This window comes from Pelmatolapia mariae, linkage group LG4 (genome assembly GCF_036321145.2).
Source record: "Pelmatolapia mariae isolate MD_Pm_ZW linkage group LG4, Pm_UMD_F_2, whole genome shotgun sequence".
NCBI lineage: Eukaryota > Metazoa > Chordata > Actinopteri > Cichliformes > Cichlidae > Pelmatolapia > Pelmatolapia mariae.
The window spans coordinates 28863625-28883023 of NC_086230.1; the positions used below are offsets into that span (position 1 = coordinate 28863625).

General features: G+C 39.0%; 1 protein-coding gene across 4 annotated transcripts in view; it reads left to right on the forward strand.

The window, feature by feature from the left end:
- Positions 1-10027, forward strand: part of mpp3a (MAGUK p55 scaffold protein 3a) — a 28350-nt gene extending 18323 nt beyond the window's left edge. The window contains exons 12-20 of one of the 4 annotated variants that reach the window (XM_063472326.1): positions 873-893; positions 1836-1877; positions 4475-4540; positions 5190-5345; positions 5465-5545; positions 5630-5723; positions 5807-5915; positions 6150-6278; positions 6615-10027. In XM_063472326.1, the coding sequence (XP_063328396.1) occupies positions 873-893; positions 1836-1877; positions 4475-4540; positions 5190-5345; positions 5465-5545; positions 5630-5723; positions 5807-5915; positions 6150-6278; positions 6615-6794 (878 nt within the window). In that variant the 3' untranslated portion in view covers positions 6795-10027. The remainder of the gene's footprint in view (positions 1-872; positions 894-1835; positions 1878-4474; positions 4541-5189; positions 5346-5464; positions 5546-5629; positions 5724-5806; positions 5916-6149; positions 6279-6614) is intronic. The other 3 variants (XM_063472329.1, XM_063472328.1, XM_063472330.1) reach the window with 3 other exon arrangements.
- Positions 10028-19399: the final 9372 nt, after the last annotated feature.

A 19399-nucleotide genomic window follows, 5' to 3' on the forward strand; every position in this document is an offset into this window, starting at 1 on the left:
TTTCTGCTTCCTAGGATTTCAGTGCATCTTTAGCATCTTTTTATAATTACAATTTATGACTGACACCATCTCTCACTATCAGCTCTCCATTCTCTACTATTCTCTCACTGTGATTATAGGATAATATAACCACTTAAAAAATGCATGCATTTTTTCCACTGGCTTTCATTTTTCTAACCTTTTTTTGGTTATTAATTAGCACTCTCAGATCCATTAGTATCTACTGTACGTTCCCTAAATGCTGCAGTGTAGATAGGTTTTGAAAAAAAGATGAGAGGTGGAGGGGAACAGAGACACTGGGAGGGATCACACATATGAATTAATCTCTTTCATGTTTAGTCTGGCCAGTAAGCGGGCTGCAAGTTCAGCTTAACTCAGACTCTGTAACAACAGTCGTCCGCTGGGAAACAAAACCCTGTTAATATGCTGCGCTTCTCACTTTTCCAGTTGATACTATAGTGGGTTCATGTAAACAGACAGGTGAGTGGATGATGTGAGCGGTGGCTCTTCGTGGCACATAAGCTGCAGGCGATCCGATTAGGCGGGAGCTGCGTGGAGACAACAAGAGCTTAGCAATATGGCAACTAGCCCTGCTATGCTGCACAGCAGCAAACCTGCGAGGTCTCTTCTGTCTCAGCCTCCATCCACACTCCCCCAGCTCTCTTTATTAATTCCACCAAATCCCAGCAGGAGCTTTAACATGCGGGTCCCCCTCCTCGTCTCAGAGTGACGTCAGTTTAATGCCAATCTCCTAAATTTAGACTAGCTTTCCTCTGTAACAAATTTCCAACGTTCCTAAAGATTATCAGCACAAAATCATTTATACTTTAACCGTGCTTAACATGTTACTCTGCCCTTCACTGCTGCATCAGATGATCCAGGATGTGATAAAGGTGGGTACATGTGCAGCCACAAACACAGCAAAACAAGCAAACACAAACTATTGAGTAATATTGCCATTTGTGTGCATATTCGTGTGTGTGTGTGTGTGTGTGTGTGTGTGTGTGTGTGTGTGTGTGTGTGTGTGTGTGTGTGTGTGTGTGTGTGTGTGTGTGTGTGTGTGTGTGTGTAAAGCTTGCATGTGTGCTACTGGGGTGTGCATTTGGGATTTCTACAGCTTCCAGCTTAATTCCTTCCCTCCTCCCATTAGTTACCAGACCAGAATAGAGATTCTTTGTGTGGCTAGTTTGAGTGTGTACGTGAGTGTGTGTGTTTCTTTTGTATCAGGTAAGGTGCAGGCAGAACAGCATCCCTGGAGACTTTCGTCTAGCAGAGATTGTTGAATAGAACAATACCTCCACCCCTCTCTTGCATCAACCTCACCTCTTATTATCTGTCTTTTGTTTTTCCATATTTGTCTTTACATGAATGTTTCCTGTTCCCCTTTAGTCTATTAAAGAAGCGTAGAAAGCACACATTTTGCTTAGGAATTACAGATGGGTTTGTATAGGCAGTTTGTACACGAGCTGCACATCTTTGGGGACACAGAGCTTGTTTGTGTGTGTGTGTACACAGAGATCTGTCTCATAGCTGACTCACATACAGATGTAGAGCCATCTCTCTTCTCTCCCTTCTACTTAAATCTCTTTATCAAGCCTTTGTTTAGTGGCTGTTGCCTCTAACAGCACATCTTCATCATCTCTTGGCTGCCCTTCCACTCTCTCCTCCTGCTGTCTGCCTGCCTGCCTGTTGCCCGTTGGGCCCTGCTTCCCCTCTACAGCTACCATGGCCCGCCCACCCCTTTCTTAAACTCTTCCACATCCCTTATTCCTCAACTCTTCCAGGTCTCTTACCCTGTGCTTACCCCCCTCTTTTCCCTGCTTGCCTCCCTACAGAGGACTGTGACTGTGAGGGCTATTTCAATGGACAGTACATAGGTGAGAGTGTGCACATCTTTCTCCACCTCCTTCTCCCTATCTGCTCTTTGCCTGCTGCAGCCTGGCTGTGTGCTGGTTCCCTGGGTGCTTTGGGCTGGGGGCCAAAATAACTGCTTGGAAGGTTGCCTCTTCGGGGGCCAGGGTTGAGGGATAAGAGGAAGGGTGAAGGTTTTGAAGGTTCAAAAAAGATGGTTTTCACAGCAGTCCGAGAAATTAGATGAGGGTCAGTGATTCATTTCTGATAGTTGAAGAGACGGTAGATATGCATGTGAGTGAAACACTTAACTGCTACAGTGTAAAATGAGGAAGGGCAAAGGAAAGTGTAGGAAGTACCGTCTCACACTCACAGCAGGTGTTAGTAACAGAGTTGCCTCTTTGAAGACTCCACTGAATAATTAGTAAGGAGAGAGTTTAGGGATGCATCACTGTGTCAGCTCCTGTGGTGCAGACTGTACAGTTCTACATTACGCAAAACAAGTTATTATTTTGTTAGAAATTTCCTGAAGGAAAAAAGAGAAAACAGCTCGTTACTTGGTGCTGTTTAAAGCACAACTTTCAATTTCAAGCTACTGTGTTTCCACAGCATCTCTTTCAATGTCATGGAAGGACAATTTGAAAAATCCACATTCAGGTGGGGGATTTTTTTTTGCACATTGTTAATTGGATGTTTATCCATACAATCACTGGTCACTTTGTTAGTGCTATTGCTGGGTTGGACCCCTTTGGCCTTAATTCTTCAGGGCAATAAAAATGAACAAGGAGCTGCAAACATACCAGCAATATTGGTCCATATTAACATGATGGCATCACATCATTGTTGTTCCAGATTTGTTGGCTGCATCTCCATGATGTGAGTCTCTCATTCCATCACATTTAAAAAAGTGCTCTAATGGCTCTGGAACTGGGAACAGTGGAGGCCAGGTCAAGAATCCAGTTTTAGATTATTTCAGCTTTTTGGCATGATATGTTTTGCTGCTGGAAGCAGCCAGAAGATGTGTACACTGTGCGGCTAGATGGAGGATATGGTGTTTAAATGATGCTCATTTGGTACTAAATTAGATTTGGGATCCAAGGTTTGCCAAAGAAATATCCCCTACACCCTTACATTACCACCATCTTTCTTATTTAAGGCTGGATGGCTCCATGGTTTCATGTTTATGCCAAATTCTGACCTTAGCATCATAATGTCAGATGCCAGTTTTACTAAGCCCATGTCACTTCCAGCTTCACCTTCCTGGTCTTAGCTAACAGAAGTGGCACCCAGTGTGGTCTTCTGCTGCTGCAGTCCATCTACTTCAAGGGTCAAAGTGCTGTGCATTCAGATATGCTCCTCTGCATACCTTTGGTTATAACGAGTGGTTATTTGAGCTAATGTTGCTTTTCTATTAGCACAAACCAGTCTGGCAATTCTTCTTTAACGTCTTGCCTCAACAAGACATTTTGTCCCAGAAAACTGCAGCTCACTGGATATTTTCTCTCTGTAAACTCAGGAGATGGTTGTGTGAGAAAATCCCAATAGATCAGCTCTTTCTGGTATACTCAGACCACCTTTAATCCCCGTTCTGGTGCTCGGTTTGAACTTCAGCAGGTCGTCTTGAGCACGTCAACATGCCTAAATGTATTGACCAATTAGATATTTGGTTTAACGACCAGTTGAAGTAGAGTACCTAACAAAGTGGCCGGTGAGTGTTTTTTGCAAATGTAACACAGACATAACATGAAAAAAAAAAGTAGTGCAAAAATAATTGTGTAACTTTTATTTCTTACTATATCTTTACCTCAGTAGGACTTAAATTCACCAAATGTGCTGGTTTTATTAAAGATTTTTTTACTTGATATAAATATACATGAACTCCTAGCATACTGAGCTGGCTAATGTGTAGCATATAGTTCAATAATATGTTATGTTTGAATTTTCATTTTACTCTCCTCCTTAAAAGTACAAACCTATAAAATAATCTAATAGCTAACGACACAGTAATTTATAAAATGTTGCTTACTGTATTTAAATGGACAACTAGGCCAAAGGTAAAGTATGTTGCAATAAGCAAGCTTTACTAACGTTACGCTTTGGAAGAGGGCAAAAAATTAGTCCCCATTTTCTTCCTGTGCTCTTTAGCCTTCCGCTGACCTTCACTCCCTCACCCTTCTTTAACCCAGCCTGACCCCTCATCTGCTCCCCCATCCTGTGAGCTGCTGTAATAAGTGTGACAACAAGGAGCGATCTAAACACAGCCCTCTCACTGTAACACAAAATACTTCAGTAAACAGTATTTGTGCTTCCTGTTAACCTGCTTGGAGCTGTTAAACCCTTCCCCTTCTCATCCCTCCCCCCACCGCCTTCACCTTGCAGTGTTTGGATCCCCTTAAACCTGCCCCTCCCTCCTGCCCTGCATCTAACTAACTGTCCCTGCTGCTCTGGTTGGTGCACTGCTTACCCCTACCCTCAGAATCAACCCCTTCCCCCATCTTCTCCCCACCCACGAGGGCCCTGCTGCGTTGGACGCATTGCACACTCAACCAGGCACGTTTGTTGCTTGTTCACCCTGTGTGGAGGTGTGAGGCTGGGTTGTGTGATGCTCTAACGCCAGTTATAGTCTCTCCTAAGTGTAAAGCAGTGGCGCCCTCCTGTGGCCAGGTGTTTTCCTGGGAATTTTATTCAGGTACAGTGCCCGGCTCATTCCTGCAGGTACACATCACTGACAGGGGAGGATACAGACAGTCCTGATCATGGGAGATGCAGTCTTTTCCTTTTAACGTGGCGTCTCCCAGGGCCAGGTTGTCCTGTCTGTCCTGCCTCAGCACTGTAGCCTTGTTGAAAGCAGCATGCTTTTTCTTAATACATAAAAGCAAAATGGTATTTACATTGGGTCACTAAAATCAGTTTTTAAATGCAAAAATGATCAAAATATGTAATATAACAGACTTTCACCTAATATATTTACTGTCAGCTGCATGTGATCCAATTTTTAGTTTAAGCATGACATCCAATTGGCTTCTACTTACAGTATATCTCACACTATCAAATATTATAATTGATATATTAAATATATTTGATATATAATCTATATAATATTATATATCAAATATTTAACTATTTGCACTTTCAATAGGATAGATCTATATTCATCCATGTGCACTCTTTACAAAGGTTTTTAATGCATGATCTGTGGGTTGATCTTTAATTTATCCAAAAGGTGTTTGTCCACAACTTTATCAAACTGCTGTGCACTAGTAAATGTTGTCGTACATCTGACCAAAGACCTCTTGTTTTCTGTTTCTTCTTCCTTCCCATCTGTGACCTCACTGTAGCTGGTTTGCGGAGGAGTTTCCGCCTGAGTCGTAAAGACAGGCAGGGATCATCAGGAGAGGGTTCTGATCTTGGAGAACCAGAGTTCCTGACCTATGAGGAGGTGACCCGCTATCAGCAGAGGCCAAATGAAAGGCCCCGCTTGGTGGTTCTGATTGGTAAGACTGAAAAGCACAAAAGGACTCCTGTGATGATGGCGACATCTAGTGGATTACAACTTGTGTTACAACATGTTGTCCTTTTGTTCACATGTATATTCACCATTTGTTTCCAAAAGGTTCTCTTGGAGCAAGAATTAATGAACTCAAACAGAGGGTGATTGCTGAAAACCCACATCGTTATGCAGTAGCTGTACCGCGTGAGTCACTCCACATTTTACACTTGCCTAAATGAATCGCCAAAACTCTACAAATATCACTAAGGTACTCCTGTGTTCCCACAGATACAACCAGACCCAAGAAGCCGCATGAGAAGGATGGTGTAGAGTACCACTTTGTCACCAAACAGCAGTTTGATGCAGATGTTTTGAACAACAAGTATGTTTCCGTTGAATCCATGTTGAGTCGTGCAAGTTTGGTTTATTGTGTCTTTAAGAAAAGGTTTAATTCTTGCTGCATAGGTTCATAGAGCACGGTGAATACAAGGAGAACCAATACGGCACCAGTATCGAGGCTATCCGCTCTGTGCAGGCCAAGAATAAGATGTGTATAGTAGATGTGCAGCCTGAGGTAAGGGTCACATTACAGAGAACATCCTGTTTAATGTTCATCCAAAGAATCCACTGTCATAACATGTCACAATGAGTTACTTAGTCTGCACGCAGCAGCACTTTACTGAGTACCTGAGTGGGCAGGGGCAGGCAGTCATGTCAGGCCTGCACAGTAAGCTGTTGACTTTGCTTCTTCCCAGCTCCTTCCTGACCTCTGTTTTCTCTGTTTGATGTAAACCTTCCACTACTCCAGGCTCTGAAGAGGCTACGGACATCGGAGTTCAAGCCTTATGTGATATTCGTCAAGCCTCGTGTTCCTGAGAGCAGACGTCGTCGCAGTGCAGCCACCTCACCAGGAGGGGGCGAGCATGGCCGCGTTACAGTGAGACATGTTTCTCTAAGCAGTAACAGACGTCCTGTTAAAAGTTTTTTCAAATGTAGTTGGGCCTGTCATGCATTCTTTTGCTTAATAGATAAAAAGTATTGCACAATTCTTATCAACTCACAAGCTTTGTAAATACGCAGCAATCTCATTATACTAATGTACTATAGAATATCACTCCTGGAGCATTAAGCCAATGCAAAACTGATGTGACACAAAAAACAGAAAATGGTCACTAACATTAATATATATTAGCATATTTTCTCAAAGTACACTATCAATCTACAACATCCACTGTAAAGAAAAGAAAATTCTTTAATTGCCTTTCTTCAACAGGATGAAGACCTCCAGGAGATGCGTCAGTCTGCCATTCAGATTGATCAGCAGTATGGACACCTAGTGGACCGTGTCCTGATCAAGGAGGACTCGGCCAGTGCTTGTGCAGAACTGCGAGGTATTTTGGAGAGGCTGGAGCGAGAGTCCTTCTGGGTGCCTATCAGCTGGGTGCGGACCTAAGCTTACCAACGCACTTCACAAATCGTTCCAGAAGAACTTCACAGTCTGTTCACCAAACCCTGCACTGGTCCTCTCCTAGAGAGCTGATATTCTTCCCTTCTCTAAAGGCCTGCTGGCCAGCCTTGGAGTCTGCTGAACTTCCTCTACATAGTCCTCTGAATGCTACAGGGCTGGTCAGTCAGCCAAAAATCGAGGCACCAAAGGGAGAGAATGATGTCAGAGGAATACCTCAGTTTTAAAGCAGGTTGGTTAATTAGCCCAAAAGTCACAGTCTTACTTCCTCAAACAATCACTACTTTGTCTTGTCATATTTATTCAGGTTTTGATTTCAATTTATTTACTTAAAAGACAAGGATGGAAATTGTAGTTCTAAATGGTTGGCACTGCTCTCTTTTTTTAAACAGTCCCATATTTTTTCAACAGCTTTCCACAGTTTAGCTTGGCCAAAACATCCCCCCCCCCCCCCCCCCCCCGAGAAAACGCTTCATTGTATTTCAGCTTAATAATAGATCAAAAAATGTATTTGTTAAGCATGGAAAGAGTTTATAAAGTTAGGAAAAGCAAAGTTTTCCCACATGCAGAAATAAACCTTCAGGAAAATTGGATGCTAAGCAGAAAATATAGATTTACATAGAGGCAACCTTCCAAACAGTTATTTTGACCCTCTTACATTGAGTTATTTTTGTAGCCCCTTCTACATTCAATTTTCCTTCCTCTTAAGTTGGATAAATGAAGCTTGCTGCCCACAAGGCTTCCACAGACAGAAAACAGAGGAAGCCCCGGCACATAATTAGGTGGATCACAGCTCTACTGTGTATGACCTCTTAAGATCTGGCTGTCTTAAAAAATAGCAATGATAATGATGATTTCTTAGAAAGACTGAAAACACGTTTGATTAGATGGGACGTGACTGCGATGTGTGTCAAGAATGGCTTAAGTTGGTTTGAAACGATTACATTTTAGCAGTTATGTTTAAATGATAGAATATGATTTATCTTGTAGTTTATTGTGAGGCTGAAATACAAAAAAATAATTCCCAGCACAGGTGACAATTACAAAGAGACATCCAAGTTAATAACAGGTGGCAGAAATGAATGAATGTTTATCTTTCACAAATGACTCTTTGATGCCTGGCACTTCAAAATTAAACTGCAGTTTTAATAAAAGTGATGAATACTGATATCAGCTAATAGACTTTTTCATCTTGAACAAAATGTGTAGTTTCTCATTAACTGCAGCTCCATTTCCCTTATAATTTGAGCCAAAGTACCTGGTGAAATGTTCTGGTAATTTATAGCAAACTAGTTACTTTGTTGAAAATATGGGACTCGTTAAAAAAAGCATAGCTCAAATGTTTTACTCTTCAAACTATTGCACTTCTAGCTGAGTGTGTCAGGTTTGGTCTCCCACTCAGAGGATTGCTCAGTCAGTCAGTTTATTGTGACTCCTGTTGGAGTACCTTTTGGTAGCATGTTTGTTAATTTCAAAGCTTTATTCAACTCAATGCCAATTGCAGAATGCTTCCTGTTTATTCCTACTGCTCATGCATCATGTAAAGTATAATCACACAGTGACCAGAACAAAATAAATACACGCAGAGTTAAGTGACTATCATTTGACACGAATGCATTCTTTTCACGCAAACAAAAACAAAACAAAATAATCAAATGGAATGTGAAAAAAGTATTTTCTACAAGAGTTTGTTTTTAAGAAATGCATGAAAAAAACTGATCATTTAACCGCAGTTGTAAATACTGTAAAAGTGACTCCTTTTGTGCCAACGAAAGATCTCGTAGCACTTCAATGCAACCTGTTTACCTTGGATCCCTGGGAACCCACATGAGTTTGTGTGTAAAATGATGTTGTGCACAAAGTCTGTGTGGATGGATGTCAGAGTGTGTTTACATGCACCAACCTGTGATGCTCCTTTACATGCAGAAATGGATTTTGTAGAGTTTTCTTGCAGATATCTGTATTTTTGACTGCAGAAGTGATGAGTACTTGTTTGTTTTTTCATTACTGTTGTAATGTTGCGCTGAAAGACACTGTGTCCGGAAAATCTGAATTAGAACTGAACCAGTTTTTTTATTGAGTCAGAAAATAAGCAGGCTAGCCATCATTTCACCTTCTTTACTATGATGTCATTTTCTACTTCATCTGCTTAAGTCATACAAATCTGAATTTGACATTTCACATATCAATATTTTATATATCATACTTTGAGCTCTTCCTATATAAAGACCTATATAAAGTCTAAAATGGATTTAATCAGAACGTCAATAAAAGAAAAGGGTCAAGTTATTTTTTCAATTACCAACACTCATAATTTCTCAGCTGTACTTTAACATTTCCCTCCACTGGTTGTGAAAACATCTAGCCCAGTTTTTAATAGGCAAAAGCAAAATTCAATTACTAAGTCTTCCAAAGTAAATTCTCTTATAAAATTACCTCAGCTTATGATGATTTCTGGTAAAACACAAGGCAACTTTGTAAAAGAAATACTTCAGTTAGCTAACTAAGAGGACCCAGAACCACAGACTGTACATAAAAGATAGACATAGCCACTGACAGGCAAAGGGATGGCTATGACTGAGAACACTAAAGCTTAAATTACATCATGCTTCGTCTTTTTTAATTCAAATGTGACCATAATCTACAAAAATGAACATAAAGATGTGTTAATGAAAATCTGAAACTAACGACTGAGAGTATTAAGTAATATGAAAACTGTTAAAAGCTATTAAATAAAAAGGAACGGGGCAGTTTTATTTGAACTCTATTGTGCCCCCTCCTTACCATTAGAAAGCGTTCAGGCTCTTTCTCATTGACTCTATACGCGAAACAATTTTCACTTAGAAGGAGAACCAGTGTACAGAAGGGGAATAACACCCAAAAGCTGTTTGTGTCATTCTAAGACAGGCCTGAAAAATATCAACCTGTCCTTAAATGACACAAAATCAGAAAACCAATCAGACACTCAGACTGCGTCTCACCGGTGATTACAAAAAGAAATGACTGGTTGGAGAAAATTTCAGATAAACTGTCACTACTAGACTGGGATTTGATTGAATGTAAGTGTCTGTATGTGAGGTAAAAAACTAAGCAGCTTCCAGAACCCTTCTGTCTTTTTTTATGCAATGAAATAATGTTCTTGATTGTTTTATGTGCTATATGAACCAAGAAACCCAGAATGTTGAGTTTGTATCCTGACATGTACAAAGTGCCATAATAAAGCTAGCTGATTCAAACTTTGAGTGTTTATTTAAATACAGTTTGGTGGGTTTTGCTTGAAGTGCTACAGCTTGCACTGACATTTTTAATGTCAAAATGTTGAATGTGTGCGTTTACCTGTCACTCACTCTCTTTAGTGCCAGTGCAATCTACAACACTGCCAGGAGTCCTGCCTTTAGTCCCAAAGAGCTCTCAACACATCGCATTTGTATTCTATCAGCACTGTTTCTCCGGTGTTCTGATAAGAGGAGAGATTACTGTCACGGTGATAAATAAGTTGAAAACAAGCTAAGGTCCTGGAAAGGAATTTAAATGCAGTTCACCAGAACCTGAGCACCATCATTTCCATTCCTATGATGTGGCAGTGGAACTCAGGAACTAGAGATGTGCGAGGTCATCAGAGCTAATGAAGCAGTTGAGCATAATGTTGATTAGAATATCAAATACTTATTACAATGATGACAGTTTCTTTTGAAGTGACGAAAAATGGAATTTTAAACACAGTATCCTCATTTCCTTCAGCAGTTGCACACTTCATTTGAATGACCAGTCATTTATTATAATTTAAGAACTGTCCTTGTGGGCCAGTGGAGAACGTCACCGCTGATCGATATTAAAAATAAAGATATCACAAAAAAATACAACGTTAACAGTCAACTTCAAGCTGCACTAATCATTTTCTCTAATAAAGGCTATCACAAAATCACTTTTAATATCTAAATGAGAGTTATAGTTTTCGATGAGCCTGTGTGGGAAAATCCCAGCAGATCAGCAGTTTCCTTTTCTTGCGTACATACCTAAATGCATTTAATTTCTGCTATCTCAATGGTTCTTAAACTGTGGTACGCTTACCACTGGTGGTACTTGGGCTCCCTCTAGTGGTATGTGGGAAATCTGCCCCCACGATTTTAAGATTAAATAATATACCATGTTCTGATTAAGGGATTTCTGAAAAATTAAAACGTACAGCTCTGCTATCACTTCCGACATAAATGAAAACAGAAAATTAAACAGCAGTGATGTTTGTAGGGTTACTGAAGTTGGGCTAGCTGGTATATAATGATGTGCAATATTCTGGCTAGCTACACAGCTATGGTTAGCATAACATAAACACAGTGAATCTGAAGATGAATGCTAACTTTTTTCCACCTGATAAAAGTTAATGTGAGGGTTCCCGATGGTCAGGGACAAATGCAATCGCATGGCAGGATGCTGTAAACGGACCAAACTTCAGTCAGGAGAACAACTGAGATAATCCATCCACAATTCGAGGTTAGTCACTAATACACTGCTGCATGGGCTGGGCTGTAGTTACATCGTAAGGTTTTAAAAATTGAGCTTTAAAACTAATAGAGAGAGAGGCCGACAGTGATCACTGAATTTTTTTTAGGGGCTTGTTCAGATTAAATGGAACAAGATACAGAGCACTAAAACATGTTAAAAACACAACAGCCTTAATAAACACAGAGTAGTAGCAGAGAAGCAGGGTTCATACGTCATCACTTAAGACTGGATATCCCACCTTCTGTGAATGTTTTAATGCAGTATAGTTGTTATTATTATCACTTGTCACATCTTGTTTATGACAAATAACATTCATACAAGAAATTGTCTCGTGTAAACTGTATGTGGTGTTAAACAGGCCTTCAGTCATAAGGGTGTACTTCAACAGCCATATATTTTATGAGGTGGTACTCATTGTGAAAAGTTTGAGAACCACTGTGCTATCTGATAAGCTGACTACATATTTCCATTAATGAGCAGTTGAAGAGGTGTGCCTAATGAAATGACCAGTGAATGTGTTTCCACCATTTTTGTGCATAGGTACAAAAAGTGACTGCATCACCCAGCTTGAGTACAAGAGTAGAAGACTCCCAGTATATGCAAATAAACACAAAATACAAAATGATAATTAAAGTTAGATTTTAGACATGAAAACACATCTCATTTATGGTGCAGGGCTTCAAAATTGCAGCGTCTTTCTGTGGAGTCTCAGACTCGTATTTCCTTATTATTACTTCTCTGCGGTGAAAACCTTTTTGGTCTTCACACTAATTCTTCATTACAGTCCCCATTCAGTTTCTGTAATTGAAAAAAGATAGGAAACCCATTATTGTGCCTGTGAAGAGCGGCTTTTTGGGAAGTTTTGCGAGAGTGCATCAACCACTCTCACTCTGTCTCCTATGCAATTACCTCTGTGAGCATCCTGTGACTCCTGAGACTGCTGCTGGCAGACCCAATTAAACCGGCTAACAATCATTCTAATTAGCAAAGTTGCTCTGCTGAGAAAATGGAGCTACATTAGGTGAAGGTGTGCTACCGCTGCACTCAGATCCACATTCATTACGGACAAACAAAAGATGCTGCGTTTCAAAGGCTCAGTGGTTAATATGGAGGCCGTTTACTCCTGCCAAGTGAAATCTGTTTTAAAGGACGGATTACAGGAATCAGCCTCCAACCAGAAGGGCTGTTGTTTATGGTTAAAACAGCCTAGTGTGATGTGATGCCACCCACTCCATTACAAATTGCCTAAAATTTGTTGGTTTGAAGACACAGGGGTAGATTAACTGGGATTTTATACACTGACAATACTAAAAAAGGAAGGGCAGGAATTGTATTTTTTTTTTAAATCTGAAATTAGGAAAATATTGAATTGAAAAGTTCATACGTATTGTCAAAGCAATCTGCAGCTGCTTTTCCTCTGGAACCATGCACACATAGGCAGGTAAACAACCATGTTGGAGCCAGAAAAACAAAGGAGGAAGGTGGATAGCACATGTTGCCAAATCATATGCGATAAGATCTGGATCCTAAAATAAAACTTTATGGTTATGACGAGCCAAGGGCTTAAAAGTCAAAACTATATAACTAGTTACCATATGTAACAAATTTTTTGAAAATTATATCACAGATTTAAGTATTGAAAATTTGTTGCACTTCCATGGCGCAACCTACATTAAATTTTAAGGATTAAAGATGGAGGATATCATTATGTTAAACACAAACGGGGCAACAGGAGGTGGATTATTGGAGCTAAATAACACGAAGTAAGAATTTAATGGCAATACTATATTTAAACACTGCTGAGATGAGCAGTGGTGGGATGTAACTAACATTTAACATGTTTTAGTTTATAGTTATACATGTATTGAATGATTTAGTGTATGGTGAGCTTAATATGATGCACTGATGTTTATAAATATAGTCAATGTATTTCTTAAATTAAAATATTTGTAGACCCGTGATTGAAGTGTTAAAAAACTATTCTCTACTCTCTGCTTTTTTTCATGACATCATAGTTTCCATAAATTTGTTTTGACAGTTGTCTGGACAAGACATTTGAACACCTCAGGAATTTAGGATCCTGTTAATGTAATTATGTAATCAATTAGAAAGTTAGAGGCAGACTTAGCAGTTATGACAATGATCTGCCAGCTTATTAAAAATTGTTCAACCTCAGACAGCAACAATATTAAAATGCCACTTTGATATTAATGCAAATGTCCATTATCTGTAATAATATACCGCTCAAAACCAGTCTTTGAAGGTTTGTTTTGCAAGTGATGCCAAGATTGCTTCTGTTTTTCTGTTTTTGCAAATACTATATTGTAAATACTATATTTGAGAAATGTTTATATTGGATTTTATTCTTTTAATGACTCTTGTGTGTATCTAGTTATATCTTGGACTTTAGAGACCTTGTATATTTTCAGATTTATTTCCTAGGCTTGTTAGTTCAATCTTCAGTTTGTGACTGAGGATTTTATGTAGTTAGCTTCCGTTTGTATTTCCATTATGCTTCCCTGTCTGTCTTGTCTCAGGGTGTCTTTTATATTTACACGTTCCCCTGCTTCGGCCTGTCCTGTGCCAAATTAATCCTGTTCTCTTTTCTTATTTCCTGTTTTATTTTAAGTGACTTGTTCATCTAGTTTCACTTCCTGTCCCTGTCCTCACAGATTTCCATGATTGTCTCCAGCTGGGTTCCCCACCCGTTTTCTCTGATGCGTGAATAAATTGTCTCAAGACCCCTTATTCTTGGTTGCATTGTCCCTCACAGCTGTATCATATTCTGATTTCTTGCTCCTGTCCTCCAGATGTTTTTGGACTTTTTGTACTCATAATGTGCCTGCTGCACAGCTGAATAGTGTTGAAATTTGAAGTTCCATATAACCAAGCCATGAGAAAAGGCATTTTAATTTTATTTTATTAAAAAAGAGTGAAAAAATGAAATGTATGAGACAGCTTTTTTAAGATTTTGGTGTTTTTAGATGGAGCCAGTCTACCCTACCCATGCTGTAAGAGAATATTTCCCATAAATTACAAACCATTAGGATCTTGAAATAAATAAAATAAATCCACTTGAAGCCTAATGTTTTTTTTCTTTCAGATCTACTTTTACAATTAAATTTCCAGCAAAGCTTTAGTTCACAGAGTCATGTTGGGCCAATGCAAAATGATTCAACTATAATGAAAAGATGAATTAACCTAATTATCAGATGAATGATATTTTTTGCAAACAGAAGAGCAGTGCGTGCTTTAAGGAGGTCTTTAATATAACATTTTGCATGCTCAAATGATTTCAAGACTCAAGACAAACCACGAAGGGCAAATGCCAAACTTGGAGAAATAGTTAAATTATAGAGAGGAACCATGCAGGGAATTGTAATCAGTCTTGTGTCATTTAACTTGATGATTAATGATGTTTTTTAGTTTTGCATTAGGTTTGTAGTCTGTTGTGTGCTTGCAGTGGTACTTTTATTTAAACATTGCAAAACCTAATTAAATGAACGCGAAAGGTGAAAGGCTTAAGCAAAGCAATGTATAAATACATGATAAATGTAAGCTTTATAAATGAGTATTTTCAGGAATGACAGAATATATTTTTAAATGATTTTTTTTTACATTTTCTGTGGCTAGAACTAGTCCGGGTCTTTGAAACAGCTATAATGACGGTGATATATTGTGCCATAATTGAACCTGAATTCAATTACAGTTATATGGTGTTCAGCACAAGCATGCCGGTATGAGCCAGACTGGATGTAATTCAAGTTAAGTACCCTAGTTGAAGATAAAGTGGAATTTGGAGAATAGCTCTCTCTCTCTGAACACATTTATTGGAGATGGATGAAATGACCTTCAGATAAAAAAAAAGGGTGAACTTTGCACTGAAATCATATTTGAATTATGGGGTTGAATTAGTTGAGATGCAAATCACTGAGAAAAGTAAAGAGTATTGACGTATTAAATATCGAGAGATGAACCTTTTTAGGTTTATAGACCGAGAATAAATTGGAAAAAGCTGATTTTTATAATAAAAACCAAGAAACTGATGAGGTAATAGCGAATAACATGCTTCCACTTTGCACATCTTTAAAGAGTTAAATTGTTGTCTAAAACTCCTTCATAAGTAAAATTTTTAAATCTTATCTTGCAGCATTGTCTTCTTTTTGTGGATGTTCTTTTTTCTTTAAAATTGTGTAAACAGTGATAATTTGCCATAAATTAAGACACCACCCATCTGGCACTTTCATCTGTGTGCTTGTTCTTCTTGATCTGAAGCTGATGATGACAGGTGTTGTCAGTGAGTTGATTTCTCAGCTGCAGAGTGGGTCACAATTGTTCAGGGACTCGCCGTCTCCTTGTAGAAGAAGAACAGCTGCTGCCAGATGTTGCAATTACACTAAAAAGTTTAGAATCTGTGTATATTTTAGTTTGTTAAGGAAGTCTTTAAACATGAATCTTAAATGGACCCAATTTAGGGTATTTTGGACTAATGTGATCTTAAATGACCTCTTTATATGCTGTCATTTTTTTGATAAAAGATTTTCTTCATAAGAAATGGTCCCTTCTTACTTGTGCTGGATTGCCATGCTGTACACCAAAAAGAACAACTAAAAATAAATACAAACTGCGACACCAAGCATCTTAATGCCAAATTGCTTGTTTAATTGTTTTTTTTTTTTAAAGACTCAATATTCTACATCTACAGCTATATATTTACCGAAAGAAGACCATGCCAGAAAAATGCTGGAACACATACTTATTCTTGAAAATGTGAATATGAATGCCCACAACTCTTTGGCAACAATTGGACTTTTTGCTGGTTTAATTTCCCAAAGCTCAAAAGTAATAAATATAAATAAAAGAGAGCTGAGTTAGAAGAAAGTATTTTAATGCTAGAAAAAGCTACATCTGAGAGGAGAGACAAATCTAAAGAACGCCAAAGTCACTGAATCCTGCCTGAATCACAGCAGCTGTACACCACAATAAGAGCAATGATAAGGAAGTGTTATGTTAACATTATTGTGATGCACAGTCGCCTCACACTTTTAATCTACTGGTTGTTCTCTTTGGAGTCCAAAGGTATACATTTTAGGTTAACTGTGTGTTAACCCTCTCTTAGACTATCAGCATGTCCAGCGTGTACCTCACTTCTGGCCCAGTGATAGCTGGGAAAGGTTCCAGCCCCACCACCACCACCACAAACCTTGAACTGGATAATTGGAAAATGGCTGTATAGATGGATGGCCCATAAAGGTACTGTAAGGCTTTATAAGTTTGGAAAATCTGTACTCGAGTCCTCAGATCAACCAAATTAATATTTGGAATTCCGGCTCCAGAAACTTTACACTCACTCCTGTAGAGATTGGAACATTTTGCTTTCCGTCTTTCATTTGAGGACCTCCTAAGTGGACTCCATCTTATTTACTGACAATGGATATAAATGCTTTCTCTCAAACTCCCAGTCTAACCTGGTATTGGGTGTTTTGATGAATTAGATATGTTAATAGACTGAGACAGTCTTCCCAGTTTCTGGTTTTGCATTTTTATAGTCTTGTTTGAAAATATGTCTGCATCTGTTTGGTTGTAGCTTGAGAGTTTAAAAGACAAATTCCTGTCTTTAACCTTATTTGGCAGTGTGCTTAACTTGCTGCAGAGCCGTGCACCGTGAGGGCAGTAACACTGTGATGAACTGGAATACAGGCTGTGAACCACTCCTTAATCATCTAGCATCAGTCACCAATCTCTGTGTTGCTCTTGCATTCCTGCCTGGCAGCAAAATTAGAGTCAGCATCTGGTGAAAAGCCTTTCTGGAGAAAGAGAGCCTGTAACAGAGGCAGATTAATACCCACGGTTTAAACTAAGATGAAAAATAATCAAACATGGGTATATACAGTGCTGATTTCTTCTTTTTTTTTCAGTGGGGGGGGGTGTGTATTTGTCACACTTACAGGTTCAAGATCATCATACAAATTTAAATATTAGACAAAGTTAATCTCAGAAAACACAAAATGCAGTTTTCACATGACAATTTAATTTATTAAGGGTGAAAAGATATCCACACCTACCTGGCCCTATGTGAAATAGTACTTGACCCCTGAACCTAATAACTGATTGTGCTACCCTTAACAAAAATGAATTACAATCAAGCATTTGTGATAACTGGCAATGAGTCTTTCACACTGCTGGGGAAAAAAATGGCCAACTTTTCTTTGCAGAGATGTTTTAATTCAGCCACACTGGATGGTTTTTGAGCATGACAAACCATCTCAATCAGATTTAACTCCAGACTTTGACCACGCCACTGCAAAACCTTCATTTTAATTAGTTTTTTGGAAACCTTCAAATGAGGATTTGCTGGTGTGTTTCAGATCATTGTCCTGCTGCTTATCCCAACTGTTCATGAGCTTCAGGGCACAAACTGATGGTCGGGGATTTCTCTTTCAGGATTTTCTGGTAAAGACCAGAATTTGTAATTCCATCAGCAAGTCGTCCAGATGCTGAAGCAGTAAAGCATGGCAGACTACCACACTGCAACCACTGTGTTTGACTAACGTTCTTTTTATGAAATGCTGTGTTCGTTTCATACCAGGCATAATGGGAGTCAAACCTTCCAAAAAAGTTAAACTTTTCTCTCATCAGATGACAGAATATTCTCCCGAAAGTCTTTGGGATCATCAAGATACTTTCTGGCAAATGTGAGATGAACTTTGGCGTTCTGTTTGGTCAGCAGTAGGTTTTGCCTTGGAACTTTCCCATGGATGCCATTTTTGCTCAGTCTCTGAATTATGAAATCAGACCTTAACTCAGACAAGTGAAGCCAGCAGTTCTTTAGATGTTGTTCTGTTCTCTTTTGTGACCTCCTAGATGAATCATCAGTGTGCTTTTGGAGTAATTTTGGCAGGCCAGTCACTTCTGGGAAGGTTCACTACTGTTCCAAGTTTTCTCCATTTGTGGATAATGGCTCTTACCATGGTTTGCTGGAGCTTGAAAGCCTTAGAAATGGCTTTGTAACCCTTTCCACACCGATAAAGGGCAAATGGACTAGTAATATAGCGCTTTTCTATTCTAATTGAGCTTTTTTTTTTTTTAACTAAAAACCTCATTCACTCAATCACCCACACATTCATAAAAAGCACCTTGTGTAACATACATGCACACTCCGATGGATCCATTGAGGGCAACTCAGGGTGAGGGTAACCCATGGATACTTTGACATTCAGACTGGAGAAGCTAGGAAATGACCTGGTAGATGAGACTCTGAGCTACAATGTCAAGGATTCTCATCTGTTCTTGAGCTTCTATCTATTGTGGTATGATGTAATGCTTTTTGAGATCTACTTCACTTTGGTAGAGAATTTATTTTTAAGTGATTTCTTGATTCAGCGGGTCTGGCAGTAATCAGGCCTGAGTGTGACTACTGAAACTGAGCTCAGCTCCCCCCCAGAAAATGTAGTTAATCACAATTAATTCATGGTTTAACAAGGGATTCCTTTTTCACATAGAGCTATGTTTCTTCTTTCTTAAATTTCTTAACTTTTTTCCTTTAATAAAGAAAAATGATCATTTAATAACTGGACTGTTTATCATTATGAATAAAACTGACAATTTAAATGATGTATACATAAAGTGATCAGATATATAAAGTAGCCCAAAGAGAACATAATTAAAGTTATATTAGGTGAGCTGCTCTGTCGCCACTAGATGGCACAAACAGAGCACGACACAGTGTGCTGGGTGACATGTTTCTGGCAGTAGATGTGGTTGAAGATGTTTCCCACCCTAAAATCATTTTGTAATGATAATCCTAACATCCTAATTGTAATTGCTTTCAGGCACTGAGAGCCATGTCACACTTGACTTTGTTTACTCACTTGTGCTTTGAGATACGAGATGAAATAAAAAGCCTGTAAATACATATTTCTCAGGAGTGATGCGTTTAAAGGCCATGTGTTATTGAATCAGGACTCAACATCTGGCCATGATAACGCACAGCAACGACCTGCTTCTCTGCTTTCGGGCGATTTAATCTAATCTGTGCGGCCTCTTAGGTACTGTATACCATGAAGGCCACGCGGTAATCTCCCCAGATG